The sequence below is a fragment of the Rhamphochromis longiceps genome, linkage group LG7 (genome assembly GCF_057381845.1).
Source record: "Rhamphochromis longiceps isolate RC_006_pf linkage group LG7, R_longiceps_female_GT1.1, whole genome shotgun sequence".
In the NCBI taxonomy this organism is placed as follows: domain Eukaryota; kingdom Metazoa; phylum Chordata; class Actinopteri; order Cichliformes; family Cichlidae; genus Rhamphochromis; species Rhamphochromis longiceps.
In genome coordinates, this window is record NC_140563.1 from 44621665 (window position 1) to 44638559 (window position 16895).

The following is a 16895-nucleotide window of genomic DNA, read 5'->3' on the forward strand; positions in this document are numbered from 1 at the left end:
CAGGACCTGGGAACCTTGCAAACATTGAGTCGACCATGAACTCCGCTCTATACCAAAGGTTCAATGTGAAGCCATTTCTCTGACAGCTAAAGTTTGGCTGAAATTGGATCATGCAGCATGACAACGATCACAAGCACAGCAGCAAATCAGCAAACAGAATTGCTGAAAAAGAAAAGAATCAATGTGTCGTTTGAATGAGTGAATCAGTGCTGTGGTGGGACCTTAAGAGAGCTGAGTATAAAGGAATGCCTGCAAACCTCAATGAACTAGTAATAAATAATACTGAGTGATATTATCAGTGAAATACACAATACTTTTAACCAGTTCAAACATCTATGAAGACGTATTTCATTGTGTGTCATTGAATATGTACTTTTAAACCAGCCTTTAGTTATGGTGTTGACAACAGAGTCACCCAGGAAACGTTATAGCAAGTGCATGAAACTCATGAAAACATACATGCTCGTAGAAATGTATATACCATTGTGTAAAGAGTGACTTCACTGACATCAGGCACTAATACCAGTTATACGTGATGTGTAGCATGTGGAAAGTTTCCCTCGCACTGAAGGAAATTTGCCAACTCAGGAAACAACTTTAATGACATCACGGGGTTTTCAGTAGTGATATTGCAGATTGACATTACAAATTTATTATGCAAAGCCTGTGTTACAAACAGTCAAGAGTGTATTTGATGGGTGCTCATCACTCTAGGAAGGTAATAGAAATCTATCTTTCCAGTAATTTTCAATAAGAGGGACTAAATGTGAGGAAATGAGAGTCTCTGTTTTGCTGCAGTGGTTCTGTGCTGCTTTTCTCTGCTTTATATTAGCGTGACACATTAAAACAATCAGCTTTTTCTTTGCTATTTTCAGAAATTTTATCCAGTTTTAAAAAAAGAATCAGTGGCTTAATCAAAGACAATAACATATACATACATGTTGGAAACAAAGTCACCACGATCACAATAATCAGCCTAAAACTTCGATACAATATTACAGTTTTATTCAAGTAAGTTTCAACAAAAGCTCTTGCGTAAAGAGAGTTTCATCTGCTGCATATAAATATATTTTCCTTTAAACAACTGGGTTCAATATAACATTGTGATATACATGATTTATGCTGCGATTTTTCTCTTTTAGGCTCATGTTTTTCTGGATTTTATTTCTTCTAACAAGTGGCAGTAAAAGGCAAGCATACAGTACAATCCAACAGAAATGAGCTATGAAAAATACCCCCCCCCCCCAAAAGAAAAGCAAAAAAACAAAGCTGAGGTTATATGATTTTCATTAAGGAGAGTAAACAAAGATTTCTTTTGCCACACAAGCAAAGAAAAATTCAACTTTATCTGCTGCTATAATAATCAGATGATTCCTACTTGTTCTTTCCTAAATTGGGAGTGATTACATTTTAAAGTGAATGCATGTCTTAAGAAAACAAAAAACCCTGTTTTTTTCTTTTATCTATGTTGCTTTATATGCTTTCATGTGCAGTCCTCTTCTTTGTCATTTACACAGTGTGTCCGCTGAGCCGCTGTGGATGACTGTCGTTCTTTAATATCTAAAAAAGTGAACACGTAAATAGTTTCTGTGTGAAAATCTTAATAAAAACAAATTAACCGATGGAGACAGTGAGAAATATTAGGACTAAAAGTGTCACCTCAGACATCGCACTTACGTTGACATGTGACAACCTGACACGTAGGCATAGTTGCCCGTGTAGCGAACATCACAGCGCACAATATTGTTGCTGTAGTCCGATTCTGGAACCTGGTAGTAAGGATTTACACTGATCTGTGGACAATATGGTTAAAGATCTGTTAGTAAAAGAAGAAATATTGATAAATGAAACTCTTTTAAAGGTGCTTTGGGAGGAAGTCGTGGTATTTCTAACAAACCTTCAGGACATAGTTGCCAGGTTTCACATCTGTGATGTCAATCCACTGGCAGTCGATGTCTGCGTTGTAGGTATCATAACATCCCGGGCTCAGGCCCTGCGCGTTGGACAGCATCCATATAAAAAAAAATATAAGCAAACTTTTACATGCAAAAAAACAAAACAGTACTTGATTTCAACCTGTTTTTCCCGTCATTATATAAAAAGAACGTTTTTGGTTTAATCCTGGAGGTGATTTTGGATCCAATGTCAACAAGAAGAGAGACCAAAATACAAGTTAAAATTACGAAAAAAAAAACTGATGGAAAATTAGTCAACGTGCTGAAAAACTGACCACAGACGGTCATGCAGGTGAATCATCAGGAGAGACAGGAAATCATTAAATCACCATAAGAACTGGCTCATGCAGAAAGGAAATTCTAAAGCTGTTCTCTCAAACGCAGGAGCCTCTGGAAAACAGCAGAGCTTGTTTATGAAGCCCAACTCTCCTTTTTAGACACTTAAGAAACCAAATCATACGTCAGATTCTTCAGAATCTAAATGAATCAGAGGTACTGAAGTCTGGGAGCTCACATACAGGGAGTGCAGAATTATGAGGCAAGTTGTATTTTTGAGGAATAATTTTATTATTGAACAACAACCATGTTCTCAATGAACCCAAAAAAACTCATTAATATCAAAGCTGAATGTTTTTGGAAGTAGTTTTTAGTTTGTTTTTAGTTTGAGCTATTTTAGGGGGATATCTGTGTGTGCAGGTGACTATTACTGTGCATAATTATTAGGCAACTTAACAAAAAACAAATATATACCCATTTCAATTATGTATTTTTACCAGTGAAACCAATATAACATCTCCACATCCACAAATATACATTTCTGACATTCAAAAACAAAACAAAAACAAATCAGCGACCAATATAGCCACCTTTCTTTGCAAGGACACTCAAAAGCCTGCCATCCATGGATTCTGTCAGTGTTTTGATCTGTTCACCATCAACATTGCGTGCAGCAGCAACCACAGCCTCCCAGACACTGTTCAGAGAGGTGTACTGTTTTCCCTCCTTGTAAATCTCACATTTGATGATGGACCACAGGTTCTCAATGGGGTTCAGATCAGGTGAACAAGGTGGCCATGTCATTAGTTTTTCTTCTTTTATACCCTTTCTTGCCAGCCACGCTGTGGAGTACTTGGACGCGTGTGATGGAGCATTGTCCTGCATGGAAATCATGTTTTTCTTGAAGGATGCAGACTTCTTCCTGTACCACTGCTTGAAGAAGGTGTCTTCCAGAAACTGGCAGTAGGACTGGGAGTTGAGCTTGACTCCATCCTCAACCCGAAAAGGCCCCACAAGCTCATCTTTGATGATACCAGCCCAAACCAGTACTCCACCTCCACCTTGCTGGCGTCTGAGTCAGACTGGAGCTCTCTGCCCTTTACCAATCCAGCCACGGGCCCATCCATCTGGCCCATCAAGACTCACTCTCATTTCATCAGTCCATAAAACCTTAGAAAAACCAGTCTTGAGATATTTCTATGCCCAGTCTTGACGTTTCAGCTTGTGTGTCTTGTTCAGTGGTGGTCGTCTTTCAGCCTTTCTTACCTTGGCCATGTCTCTGAGTATTGCACACCTTGTGCTTTTGGGCACTCCAGTGATGTTGCAGCTCTGAAATATGGCCAAACTGGTGGCAAGTGGCATCTTGGCAGCTGCACGCTTGACTTTTCTCAGTTCATGGGCAGTTATTTTGCGCCTTGGTTTTTCCACACGCTTCTTGCGACCCTGTTGACTATTTTGAATGAAACGCTTGATTGTTCGATGATCACGCTTCAGAAGCTTTGCAATTCTGAGACTGCTGCATCCCTCTGCAAGATATCTCACTATTTTTGACTTTTCTGAGCCTGTCAAGTCCTTCTTTTGACCCATTTTGCCAAAGGAAAGGACGTTGCCTAATAATTATGCACACCTGATATAGGGTGTTGATGTCATTAGACCACACCCCTTCTCATTACAGAGATGCACATCACCTAATATGCTTAATTGGTAGTAGGCTTTCGAGCCTATACAGCTTGGAGTAAGACAACATGCATGAAGAGGATGATGTGGACAAAATACTCATTTGCCTAATAATTCCGCACTCCCTGTATATGTCTCTTATAAATGCAATCTGCCAAGGACTTACAAAAAAACCTTTTCAAACTGAATTGTGCTGTACTGGGATACTTGAGTATAACAGATCTATTGTTAGTGTGATTTCCTATAAAAATGAAGCTCCCACCAAAAATTCAAGTCAAAAATAAAAACTATGGTTTCTACAGAGGTATATAGTAAGTGAGCTTGTAAAGCAGTAGCTAGTTGCAAAATTCAAACTTTTTCCAACTTTGTTCTAACAGGACCTAACTGGATAAATTTAGTACACTGTGGCAAAAAGAGGCAGCCAAAACAAGTTGTTTACACAGTGAACTTGTTAGGAAACAGCTGTACATCTGGCAGATAAAGCATGAACGTTTGAACTGTGTTTCTACTAAATGCTAACCAACGCTTTCTGAGCAGCTTACCTGGATTCATCTTTAAAAGGCGGCAGCAGACGACTTCTCTGTCTACAGAACGATCTCTTTACAGAAGACAGCTAAACAGCTGATATGTGTGTTTGTATCCTGAGTGAACTCAGTGAGGAGTTTACGGACTCAGCCGCTAGTTTCAGATACACACACAGTTACACACTTCTCTAAAAGATGTTGCCACAGCAACAAATTTTTACACCAGATGCACTTTCTCATGCAACCCCTAAGGGATTTGTGTCTATTAATGGTCTCAAATAGGGGATTTTTTTACATGTTAGGCGAACATGTAAACCACTGCACATGAAAGCAGCTTCCCCTCACTCATCACACAGTTTTCAGAAAACTAAGAAGGCAACACCCAATACGCTCAAACTAAGGCTTCAGAACGAGGCTTCTTAAATCGTAATGTTGGTTGTCATGGTAGCTAGTACATATTTTACATGTAGTTTATGAACCTGAAAGACTCTGAAGTGCTTAAATGTGCTGATGGTCACCTTTCTCCTTCCTCTGTGGATGTATCACCACGTATAACACCTTTCACGTATGCGCAATCTTGTCATGTGACCCTTTTCAAAGTAAGGCACAACCTTTACAGTTACATTTACAGCACTTATCTCTGAGACCTGAGTATGTGAGGTGCAGGCATATCGCCTGTAGTATCCATAGTCACAGGAAGTGTCCTCCAAGCAGAAGCTGGCCTTGTGGCCTTCTGCCACTGACCGCTGAGTGGTGGCATCCAGCAGATCGTAGTGGCTGAACTCATCCATGCTGTGGTAGTGCCTGTGGATCAGCAGCACAGTGACAGCAACTGAAGAAACAAGTCATTAAACTCAGTGAACTTCGCATCAGTGTGAAGTTTTCAAAGGTTTTCATTCATGAGCCAATAAACGCAGACTAATATGTCAAATACATTTGGATCAAAAGGCTTCAAGTCACAGTGACTAAAACTATATTTTATTCGTCATGTAGACGGTTATAGGAATAAGCATCTGGTTCACCTCCAGTATCAGGAAGAAAGAGTTCGTTCAATGAAACAAAAGCAATCTGGTTTTTAACATCAGCTGACTTTCAAAACACGGAAAAATATCTATAGAGTCTACATAAATGGTTTCCTGGCTCTCTGTCAAAAGTGCTCCATCTTGGGGAGTCGCTCAGAGGACCGCTTGCTTCACAGCATAACTATGGACTGAGGTAGTTTTTCTGGAAACACCAGTCACATTTCTGTAAGTTCAAACATGGGACAAAAATACTAGCAGGTTTTCTTTTGGGCATAATATCCTCGTCATACAGCTTTAATGACTTTGCAGATGTAAATGAATGAAATGTTTAATTAGGCTACTCTAGATTTAGATTGAAAAGACAGGCTCTTGTGTCTTAATGTTGAGCTTGAAAAAACAGAAGATTTCCTCTTCAAATGCCTAAAGATACAGCTAAAACTTGTGTTGAGATGTTGTTCCAGATATCAAATCTCTGCAAAAATATAAAAACAGCCAAAAGTAACACAGCTGTGGTTCAACAGGGGGTGCCATACCACAACTGCAGACTGCAACAGACAACCAGTAATTCTGGTAGCATCTCCTGAAAAACACTTTTAATGTCCAAACACCGCCCCTGTTCTTTAAATCATAGTCTTGATAAACATCAGCCTGGAAGTAGAAGAAGAAATGTCGATGGAATGATGGATGGACTGAGACGTGACTTACCAAAGCTTCTCACTTCACACTCAGGGCAGAATTCCCAGACTGAGTTTAGAGCTGGTTTTTGTTCATTTAAATGTCTTTTTAAAAGTCCCTCCTAAGTTCATGTATTTATATATTAATACACTCAGTATGTTTGATATTTCAGCTGCAGAGATATTTTAGCATGCAGAGTCAAGCTGAGATGTACTGTAAATGCATCCAAACACCCATTTTTTTCTGAGACTTTCATTAATATTTGAATATTTTCTGGATCAAACCACTTTTCATTCCCCCCCCCCCCCCCCCCCCCCCCCCCCCCCGCAGTATCTGGAGAAACAATCATCTCAAGCTCTCAAGCTTTTCTATACATGTGTGTCTTTTTCTTTTTTTTTGGTTCTTTGGGTTTATGGAAACCTCATATACCTGGAAAAACTGCAGTGCAGACACCTTAACAATTGTCTCGTGGAGACAAAAAGGAGCACATAAAGTCAGTTTGGGGTGTCAGTTTAATGCAACGACATGTCACAGAGACTCTTTGTCTGAGTGACGATGAGGTGGACAGCACTGGCATGACATTATACTCACTGGTGACAGCTGTGCCACTCCCAGGAGTAACGTGGCCTGCTGGGGAGGAAGTCTGCGGTGCCCTGGTTCTTGACTTTCTGAGGAAACCTCAGCAGCATGCGGCTATCGTAGTCTCGTGCTCTATAGGCGGAACTGTAGACAGGATACAAAGATAAAAAGATTTTAACCCCCCAAAAAACACTATTATAGGTGGACACAGTGATGTCACTAAGATTTGTTTTCCCTGCTACATACCCTCTTCTGAGTTGAGCCAGTTCATGTGTAAATGGTGGGTGGAAATTTTTTTTTAAAAGGCAAAGTGGTTGTTTGGGTTAGTTTTCAATAATGTGTTTACCATTCAGGCTTTCTCTCCCAGAGGAGGCTATGATTAAACTTTTACAGAAATCCTCCACACCACCCCCTCTGCACCATCAGCGGCAGGATTTGGTTAATTTTACCTCATCTCATGCTCCCACTGGGCAGCTTTCACCCGCAAACACTTTAAAGTGGTTGTTATGGCTGAGAACTCTCTGAATCACGCTCAAAAGCGGGTGCGCTTTTTTCTTTCACTTTTTTTTTTCTCCTCGTGGACCAGTCCTGACAGCAGTCTACCTTGACAAACAATTTTCTTCAGCCGCACATCTCAGGTTGTACATCGGGACTCTCTGGACGTAGGCCGAGGCTTGGATGTAGTATGGGTCAGGAACCAGATCAGGGAGACCTACAATACACCACATAATGATGACACATAATCTCCATTATAATGCAATAAAAACAGATCAACAAGTAGGAAATTTTTCACACATAAAAAGCAAAAAATGCTGAAATTTAGAGGCAAAAGAGGCACTAATTGACAAACTGGTTACTTGAGTGACTGTTTTTGATATGAAACATGCTTCCATCTTATGTTTTAATGTTAATATTTTGATATAGTAGCTATTCATATAGTTCCCTGCTCCACTCTGTGTTTAACAACTATCTTTCTGCTAATTTAAATGTCTTAAGGGCACTTTTCCCATCCTTACCGTACTGATGATACCTTGTGCCATATCCGGGTCTCGCTCTCTCCCTTGGTCTCTCGTAAACGTCATAGTAATTGTAATATGGATTATCGGTGTCAATGGACTTGTAGGGATCGTATGGATCGTCTCCCACCATCATGTCTTCTCTCCTGACATCGACCTGCTCTTGGGTATCATTTCCTCTCCGGCTCCTCTGCGTCCCTGTGCGCTCACCGGGACGCGCTTGGTGATGCTGGCGGTGTTCCTGGCCTCTCACGAGCCTCTGGATCGGCAGCGGGAGGCTGCGCTGGCCCTGCGGGTTGGAGGCCGGCCGGGGAGGCTGCTGCTGGGCCACCGGTTGTCTCTGGGTGTCCGCATCCCGGATGATTGTGACAGGTCGCTCCTGCACTCGCTCCTGCGTTGCGCCCCTGCGTCTGGCCGGCTGATACTCAGATCCTTGGCTTAGAATGCTAAATATCTTGCCGTTGTGTGACCACTGTAGCGTCTGCCGGAGGGCCCCTCTTTGGTCATTCCCTTGCTGTGTTCCCGGATTCCTTTGAGACTGAGCAGCCTGCAGGGTGAAAACAAATAAATAGACCCAGGAGTATGCGTAAAGCGGTGTGCCAAACACGCGCAATCCCATTGTGCACACGGTTAAAGGAAACGGTGACAAAGCGACTGTTATAACGAGGTTGTCTTTGACTCAGTTATCCTTCATTTATGTCTGAAGGATACTCCGTGAACAGTGAGGAAAAGCTAAGTTTCAGTGTATCCGTGTAAACTCATAACGCTCTGCTGCAGATGCGCTCTGTGAGACGACGGCGATGATGATGACGAGGAGGAGGAGTTCAGCATTTAGAGTTGCTGGTTCTGTTGCACAATCTAGTGCTGCTGCTCATATAACAACTGGAAGTGCTATCGTGCCCAGCCAAGAGTGTTTGATAACTGCTCAGTCTGGCAAATTTAACAGCAGTAAAACCTTTTTTCTTCAGCACAAAGAGGAAACACGTATGTCTGTGCATCACACAGACACAGCAGCAGACGAAAGCTTTTTTTGTGAATCCATTTCGTTTTAGTCATGATGAATAATATGTCCCATTTCTTTGAAATGTCTCTATACTGTCTCCATTCCTTTCTTTTTCCAGCCAGATTTATAAAAAGTCATGATAAACTTTTGTCCTGACTGTTGGATGAACTCCCAAACATACACCCTGCAACACCCTGTGCCAAAACTTTATTCACTCATCCATTATTTTTCTTTCATAGGAGAATTTCAAACCTAAACATGACTCTTTGATGGCCATGCAACACTTTCTGGGAAACCATCTGCCACATATCCACCCTCCAACCTCAACCCTAGCTGCACTGGAGCTTTGCTGAAAACGTGAAACACACATCACATGCAAAATTTTTTTGCAAAAGTCACAATTAGTCTGTCCCGAGGAACCTCTAGTGATACTTGATATCTGCTTGACTGTCTGGCAGCTGACTGCTAAACTCTGTTCTTCTGCTGATAAATCCAAATCATTTGCTGCAGTCTAGTCAAATCACTGCCCTGGTGGTGACACCAGATGTATAATGCATATGTTGAGAAACTTAATCCACGGTTCTTTCTTTCTCTCTCTCTCTCGCAAACGAGGACGTTTTTTCTAGCATCTACACAATTGACCGCAGGAAGCCTGCTGCTAAACCACAGTAAACGGTCACAAGGATTTTACAGCTTCTCAAATCGCAAAGTTTTATGAGAACAACCGACTTAAAGGGAAAGAATCTGGATTGTATTAGATTATATATGCTTCCAACATGTACGAATGCAATATATCTTTAAAAACACAAAATTCACAAGCAAGCAAAGTAGCTGCACGACACATCTTGATTCATTTTAGTCAAGTTGTGAGGAAAAAGGGAAAAAAAGAGCATTAAAAAAGAATTAGACCTCATGTGACACACGGCTGTTTAATGAATACGGGAAAAAATAAAAACAAATTTTCTGTATCACAGATCATTTGGTGTCTTATTGCTAGCAGATGACTCCAAACAATACTGCATTTTATTTCTCTAAACAGTACCTGAAAAAGTTACCTGACAGGAAAATTCTACACCTGTACTTATTTTCTTTGATTTAGTTCTAGTTCTTGATGGGTTTTAAATCTGTGTCTGAAAATTAGGCAAAAAAAAAAAAATGTTGCTGAAACTGAAATCTGTGCCTGGGAGTTACCTTCAGCTGTGGAGTTAAGTGCCGGTCATTAGTGTCACAAAAAATGGTAATAACACTATTTAGAACATTTAACCTTTATTTCAGTTCACACACAGTTTAAAAGTGAGCACCAACACTGGAGCAGCTTATGGTTGTTATTTTGGGGGTTCTGGGTTTTCCTCAAGGTTGTGTCATTGATGATGATGATGATGATGGGGGGTAATTTAAATTTCTTGTTTTCTCTTTCTTTTTTCATCCCCAAATGACTTGTGTTACTTGTTGGAGGAGTTAAGCACTATGAAAATCTTCAACCTTTACAGGGTGTTTTACATATTCACCATAAAAGTAACAAAAAAAGCCCTTATACATACTTTTCCTCTGCCCATTTTAAGGCTGTGAAATTTCCAATTTTCCAATCACTTTTTGGATGACAACACCAGGTTGTTTTTAAACTTCACAACCCATCTCATTAGGATCTTTTGAGCAGTGACACATTTTCTTCTTCTTCTTTCAGCTGCTCCCTTTAAGAGACCCGGAGAGGGTCATCAGCCTCCATCTCTCCATGTTACTACCATGCTCCTCTGTCACACTAACTCTCTGCATTGTCCTCCCTCACTACATCAATGAATCTTTGCTGTGGTCTCCCTCTTTTCCTTCTTCTTGGCACCTCCATATTCACCGTTAAGGGGCGATCGTGGCTCAAGAGTTGGGAGGTCGCCTTGTAATTGGAAGGTTGCCGGTTTGAGCCCCGGCTTCGACAGCCTCGGTCGTTGTGTCCTTGGGCAAGACACTTCACCGTTTGCCTACTGGTGGTGGTCAGAGGGCACAGTGGCGGGAGTGTCCGGCAGCCTCGCCTCTGTCACTGCGCCCCAGGGAGGCTGCGGCTACAATGTAGCTTACCATCACCAGTGTGTGAATGTGTGTGTGAATGGGTGGATGACTGGATGTGTAAAGTGCTTTAGGGTCCTTAGGGACTATAAAGCGCTATACAAATACAGGCCATTTACCATTTCCAATATCTCCACTATCCTCTGCACATGTACAGGCCATCTCTCTGACTTTGTCTGCTCGAACCAAGCTGGGCATCTGATCTTGTCCATTCTCAATGGAAATGTTCACACCTTCAGCTCGGCCTCCTCTTTTTATGTCACTGCCACCATCTCCAAACCATACATCACAGCAGGTCTCACTGCCACCTTGTAAACCTTCCCTTTCACTCACCCTTTTCAACACTTGTCTCCACCCTGCCTGCACTCTCTTATTTACCTCTCTTGTGCTTTGTCTGTTGCTTTGGATTACCACTGGTATTTGAACTCGCCTGCCTTCACTACATCTACTCCTTGCAGCTTCACTTTTCCATCTGCTTCCCTCTCATTCACACACATGTATTCTGTCTTGTTGTACTGACTTTTATTCCTCTTCTCCCCCAACTTCTCCAGGCTCGTTACTACCTGGTCCCTATTTTCACTACAGATCACTATATCGTCTGTGAACATCATAGTCCACGGAGCCTCCTGCCTGACCTCAGCTGTTACCCTGTCCATCACACTAACTTAAAAGGAAACTCTAGCAGTTTTCTGTACCAAGGTTTGTAACCAGATTTGGTTATAACACTTTACAAAGTAACACATTACTGTAATTACATTACATTTTTCAATAACTCAGTCAGGGACTGTACTAAATTCAGCAATCACATTATAGCTACAATTATGTCGTTATTTGGGTTACAAAAGTTCTTCAGTTGTCTGCATCCCAGGTGGACAGAACGATAGAAACATCTAACATATATCTTCCTGTTCACTTGCTACAATTAGCTGATGTTAGTGCGTGTGCAGGAGGAGGGCAAATGGTGGCGGTCTTCAAGAGTGGAGACATGCACTTTACTTTTATTTTTATTGCACAAAAGACAAGAGGACGTTAATAAACTGAAAACTGCGTCCAGGAGAGAAACTACTGCATTAAACTGCTAACACAGCGTCAACTCTTTGCAACCATCTGCGCAGACAGCATGTTAGCTAACGCTAAGCTAGCAGAGAACCCAGAGTGATGATGAAGCAGAGTGTGGACCCCAGCCCTGCAGCCAGGCCCTGAACTTAAAAAGGTAACAAAGGCAGTGATGAACAGTTAAGCTTACAGCCGCCGTTTCTACCTTTTCAGGTGAAACACTGTACTAATAACAGTAAAGCTTATTTGTGCTGGTTTCCATCTTTGCTTTTTACATACCTAAATTCTAAAAGAAATATTGCATATGTGTCCTCATTAGGATTAGAGGGTTGTGTTGGTTTGTGGGACTGTAGACTACTGTTTGCATTTTTAGTAATATTAACGAGTATTTACAGGACGTTATTTAACTTATCTAGTCGTTATAATGTATTGCACTGCATCAAGGTGTCACTATATCACAAAGCTGCTTTTTAAATCAAATTAAAACATTTAAAAAGATGAAACAATACTATGTAGGTACTCTTTTAAGCATTGCACTCGAATTAATACAAATAAATGCGTATGTGATTTACAACAATAATATTGCGGTTTCGGTGCATCCATGCTGCACTCTGTTTGGATTTATTAAAAACACTGATGTCAAGCTACACACTTTTTTACATTTTTATGCTGGTTATAAATCATCTAGCTCACATAAAAAACATTTTAGTAGGACTCGTTCTTCTGGAGAAGTGGCAGCTTTCCAGTTTCTTGATAGCAGTTTGCACATGTGCCTCCGATGGCTTGGTGAATTTAGTCAGCCATAGTTAGCAACGTAATAACCAGAATCATAGTACAGTGGTAATGATTCGAACTCAGATTCTTTATGAAAATGAAGACACGTAGAAAGGATTCGAACCGTGGTCACATTCTTTTCACAGCAAAAAGGCGCCGCTTGGGAAGGAAACAACTCCTCGTTGACACACATAGCATTGCAATGCGGCTACTAGCTTAACAGCTAATCCTCGTTAGTATAGTGGTTAGTATCCCCGCCTGTCACGCGGGAGACCGGGGTTCGATTCCCCGACGGGGAGGCTCTTTTTTTTTTCTTCTTCTTCTTTTTTTAAACTATATATATGAGAAATTAACTTAGCACCATCAGTTTTATTTTAAAAACCAAATCAAAACAGGCTTTAGAGAAGATTAAATAAACACAAGTAAATAAAAAAAAACACAGTAAATGAAGATTAGATGTGTGACTAAATACGAAATTAAGCCAAATTATAACCAAACTATATAACGGTCCATGGCTGATCTAAACTACCATTAACCAGCCCCGTTGCTAGCCATCTTGTTCTTCCCTATATTAAGTTATTAATATTTGACCTAACATTTCAAGAGTGTTAAAAACAAATTTGACAAAAATTTCTGAATTAAATGTCAAATAAAATAAGTAAAGAGAAAAATAGATGCTAAAAATACTTTATAGGCTAAAAATGGGCTCGATTTAATGGTAGAGTAAACTGATTGAATCATACTGTAAATTACAGTTAAGCCAGCTGTATTGTTCTTGGATAATGACAGACACACATCATCTCGCTGTTGGAGGGAGGTTTAAGCTTGTGCAAACTGTGAGTCAGAGCCAGTTACAAGAGCTTGAAAAAGTATATTGACCTTGTAGTGAATCTGTTGATCTAAAGGTACATCTGGATACAGAAGAAGGTCCCAAAGTCTAATTTATCCAGTTGATACATGGAACCTGGCTTCGCAATAATCAGGATTAAAAAACGATGGCCTTAAATGATAGAAAAGCAAACTCATATGAAAAAGCTGCAACAGCAATATAATCTGCGCAACTGTTTTCTGTCTTCAGTTTGTCTTCTAGATGCCGTCTAACCATTTGAATTTGAACTATTTGGGATCTTTTCCAGAATAAATCTGCTATTAAAGCCCGCCTTTTAGCCAAGACATGATTGTGCTGTTGCTTTTAGGATGACTAACATACATTCTGCATAACAACAGTTATTCCAAAGAGTGAAAACTTTGTACACGTGTTCCCGGGTTGCCTCCTCCTCCCTTCCTTGGAACACCGGAGAGACAGCCAGAACCAGCTGTACTAGGTCACTGATGTATTTCGTTCATATTTCATTGAAATTTCTTCTCTCTCCCTCCTTCGAGGGCAGCGCAGCGTTCGCTCACACAGCTTGGAGACACATCTGCAAGGAATTAACCCAGTTCTTTTGTCCACGTCGCTGGAATTCACCCCGGTTCCTGACTTTTTGGGCACTCATTTGAGCTAAAAGAATTTGACAAAAAATCCGCGTCTGGGATGCAGAATATGGAGGAGGGGACAGACTCCTGCATAATAACACCACTGTGTAAAACACAAAAAAGACACTTTCATAATGCTAAATTTATCAAAAATCAGCACCAGTTTTCAGTGCTGATTTTGACTCAACATCTGTACTTATGTCTGATTCTTTTTTATAAGAAGCTACTAGTATGTAATCCCCACAGAGGTACTTTGGGACTTAAAGAAGTCCTTAAAACATGTTTAAAATCCAGGTTCAGCTTTATAATGAATATAACTTTCTTAAATGTCTCCTGGATTCAGTTTCATGACATCCTGGTGATCTCATCGCAGTGAAAGAGGACCACACACACACACACACACACACACACACACACACACACAGACACACACACACACACACACACACACACACACACACACACACACACACACACACACACACACACACACACACACACACATTAAATTAAAGCCTACTTCCTCTCTTCTGCGTCCAGGATTCCAACCTTCAGTCCCACAACAGTTTGCTTCTCCTGATCACAGATTTGTACACTCTCAGATTTACACTCAGGCTTCCCCTCCTCCCTCATCGAATAAAGCTCAGCTCAGACCTCTATGACAGAAACAGACAATTCAAATATTTTCTCCTCTCTCATAAATGGTGGGTTTCCATTACTGTTGGAGCACCCAAGCTGGGGCTTGCACTACACACACACACAAACACACACAGTCTGGTGGACTACGTGGCAATCTGCACATACACTGACGTTTTTGTAACCGGGAGGAGGAGGAGGAAGAGGAGTGCTTTATCAAGACAGAACCAAGCAAACTTTATATTATGCAGTGACTCGTGCTGATTTATATTTCTCACTCCCAGTATCTGCTTTTATTTTATTTCTGAAGGGATCTGTTTGTTCAATCACACAACAAGAAACAGCTGTTTCTAATAATCCTGCAAGTTATCGTTTGGCGAATACACTGAAACTGCACTTTTATCAACATCCCTGATCTGACTTTAACCGGGACTCGGGCAAAGGTGGAGACTTTGCTATTGAAATAATGTGATTTAGCTTTTTTTTTTGTAAATTTTGCTTTGCCTTGTTTTTGTCAACTAACACCCAAAGAAAACAACTCTCTCATTAGCTGCTAATAGTTCACTATTTCCGCAAGGTAATTGCTAACCACACTGTTTGGTACTGAGCAGATGGGATATGGTTGGTTTTCAGACCCTTTAACTGAAAACTATGGGAGCAGTGAAAGTGAACCAGAACAGTAAATTTGGGTTGTGAGGAGGATGCCAAGGCATCAGATGAAAAGCAGTAAAGTAAAGCTGGGTGCAGCCACAGTGGGGGTGAGATAACTGTCTGTGGAGAAAGCTTCCACTTTGCAATCATAGTCTAGTAAACCACTATTCATCCACCTTCGTACTGTTTACATGTCATTTATCAAGAAAGAGAAGGCTAAGTTCATTTAATGGACGTCTTTGCTTAATTTGGCTGAAGTTTAAGGGTTTCCTGAGCAATAAAGCATCAGAAAATCAGGAATAAATGCACTGCTGAACTTTGAACATGGTGCCACAAGTCAGAAAGTTGTGAGTGTAAATCTTGGTCCCTCGTCCCTGTACAGGTTTGCATGTTTCTTCCCACGCTCACCCCTCTTTCCTCTGTATACTCCATTTTCCTCCCGCAGTGAGAACACATGCCGCCCAGGTGGGCTGGAAAACATGCAGTAAGCTAAACACAGGTGTAAGTCTTACCAAGTAAGTGTTAGCCCGTCTGTCATTTCCGTCACATCCAGCTCATGATGGCAGGTTAGACTTCTGTAATACCTTTACAATGACAAAACCAAATCAATAAATCGGCAAATAAACAAACACGTTATTTTTCTCATTCATACTTAAGTTTAAGCTTTTCACCTGTCAACATAAGCAACCAGCAGGAGATCATTTGCTATGCCGCGGATTTGCTTTGACTTTCATAAAGGGGTTTGGTTTGCACAAACTAGTGCAAACCACCTAAAAGAGTGGTTTTTGAGAATTAAGTTAAAAACCAAAACAGAATCTGTACAATTCTAGTGAGTTTGAAGGTCAGTATTTGGTGTGACCACCTCTATTCTTCAGCACAGTCTGAACTCTCTTAGGCAGCTTTCTTAAAATTTCTTAAAGTAGTCTTTCAGGAATAGTTCGCCAGGCTTCTTAAAGGAAAATCAAAGTCCTTCTTTGTATATTGGCTGCCTTTCGTTCTGTTCTCTGTCAAATATGATCCCACTCTGCTACAATATTGTAGAGGTTTGGACTCTGGGGAGGCCAGTCCATGACTCATAGCATAGTTCCACTGTGTGTGTTTCTATCCAGGCATGCTTTTATTGCATCCATAGTGTGTTGGGGATTCTTGTCAGGCTGAAAATGAAGCTGTTAACAATCAGATGCCCAAACACCCCTTGCTGAAATGAAATGAAATGAAATCCAAACCATTACAGAGCCTCCACTCACACTCACTGTTGTACCTCTCTCCCAACTGCCTCCATACATACTGACAACAATATTGGAAAGAAGTTGTAAGTTTGGATTCATCCCTCTATAAGACTGTTTCCACTGACTTTCAGTCCAGTTCTTGTGTAATGTGGGATACCTCAGCCTTTTCTCCCCTCCTTAACCATGGCTTCTTGACAGACATCTTTCCACCGAGACCTTTTGTGATGAAGCATAAGTGAACAGTAGATGGATCAATTGACGAGCCAGATACATTTCTCAGGTCCTGTG

General features: G+C 40.9%; 1 protein-coding gene and 1 non-coding gene across 2 annotated transcripts; one reads left to right on the forward strand and one right to left on the reverse strand.

The window, feature by feature from the left end:
- Positions 1-1274: 1274 nt before the first annotated feature.
- loxa (lysyl oxidase a) lies at positions 1275-8522 on the reverse strand. Its single transcript, XM_085411258.1, has 7 exons — positions 7725-8522; positions 7312-7420; positions 6721-6852; positions 5080-5236; positions 1898-1993; positions 1678-1793; positions 1275-1560 (listed from the first exon to the last, which is right to left on the reverse strand). The coding sequence occupies exons 1-7, from the start codon at positions 8341-8343 to the stop codon at positions 1554-1556; spliced, it is 1236 nt and encodes a 411-aa protein (XP_085267384.1). The 5' UTR covers positions 8344-8522; the 3' UTR covers positions 1275-1553.
- A 4320-nt stretch (positions 8523-12842) lies between these two features.
- trnad-guc (transfer RNA aspartic acid (anticodon GUC)) lies at positions 12843-12914 on the forward strand. The gene has a single exon. It is a non-coding gene; the product is annotated as a tRNA-Asp (tRNA).
- Positions 12915-16895: the final 3981 nt, after the last annotated feature.

What these genes read in the sequence shown, in the direction of transcription:
- loxa (XM_085411258.1), bottom strand. Translation starts at nt 8,343, where the DNA reads ATGGGATTGCGCGTGTTTGGCACACCGCTTTACGCATACTCCTGGGTC. An exon ending in GAAGAAAATTGTTTGTCAAG is followed by an intron (nt 6,853 to 7,311) that starts GTAGACTGCTGT and finishes TCCTGTCTACAG; the next exon opens with TTCCGCCTATAGAGCACGAG. An exon ending in CCTGCACCTCACATACTCAG is followed by an intron (nt 1,994 to 5,079) that starts GTCTCAGAGATA and finishes TCCAACGCGCAG; the next exon opens with GGCCTGAGCCCGGGATGTTA.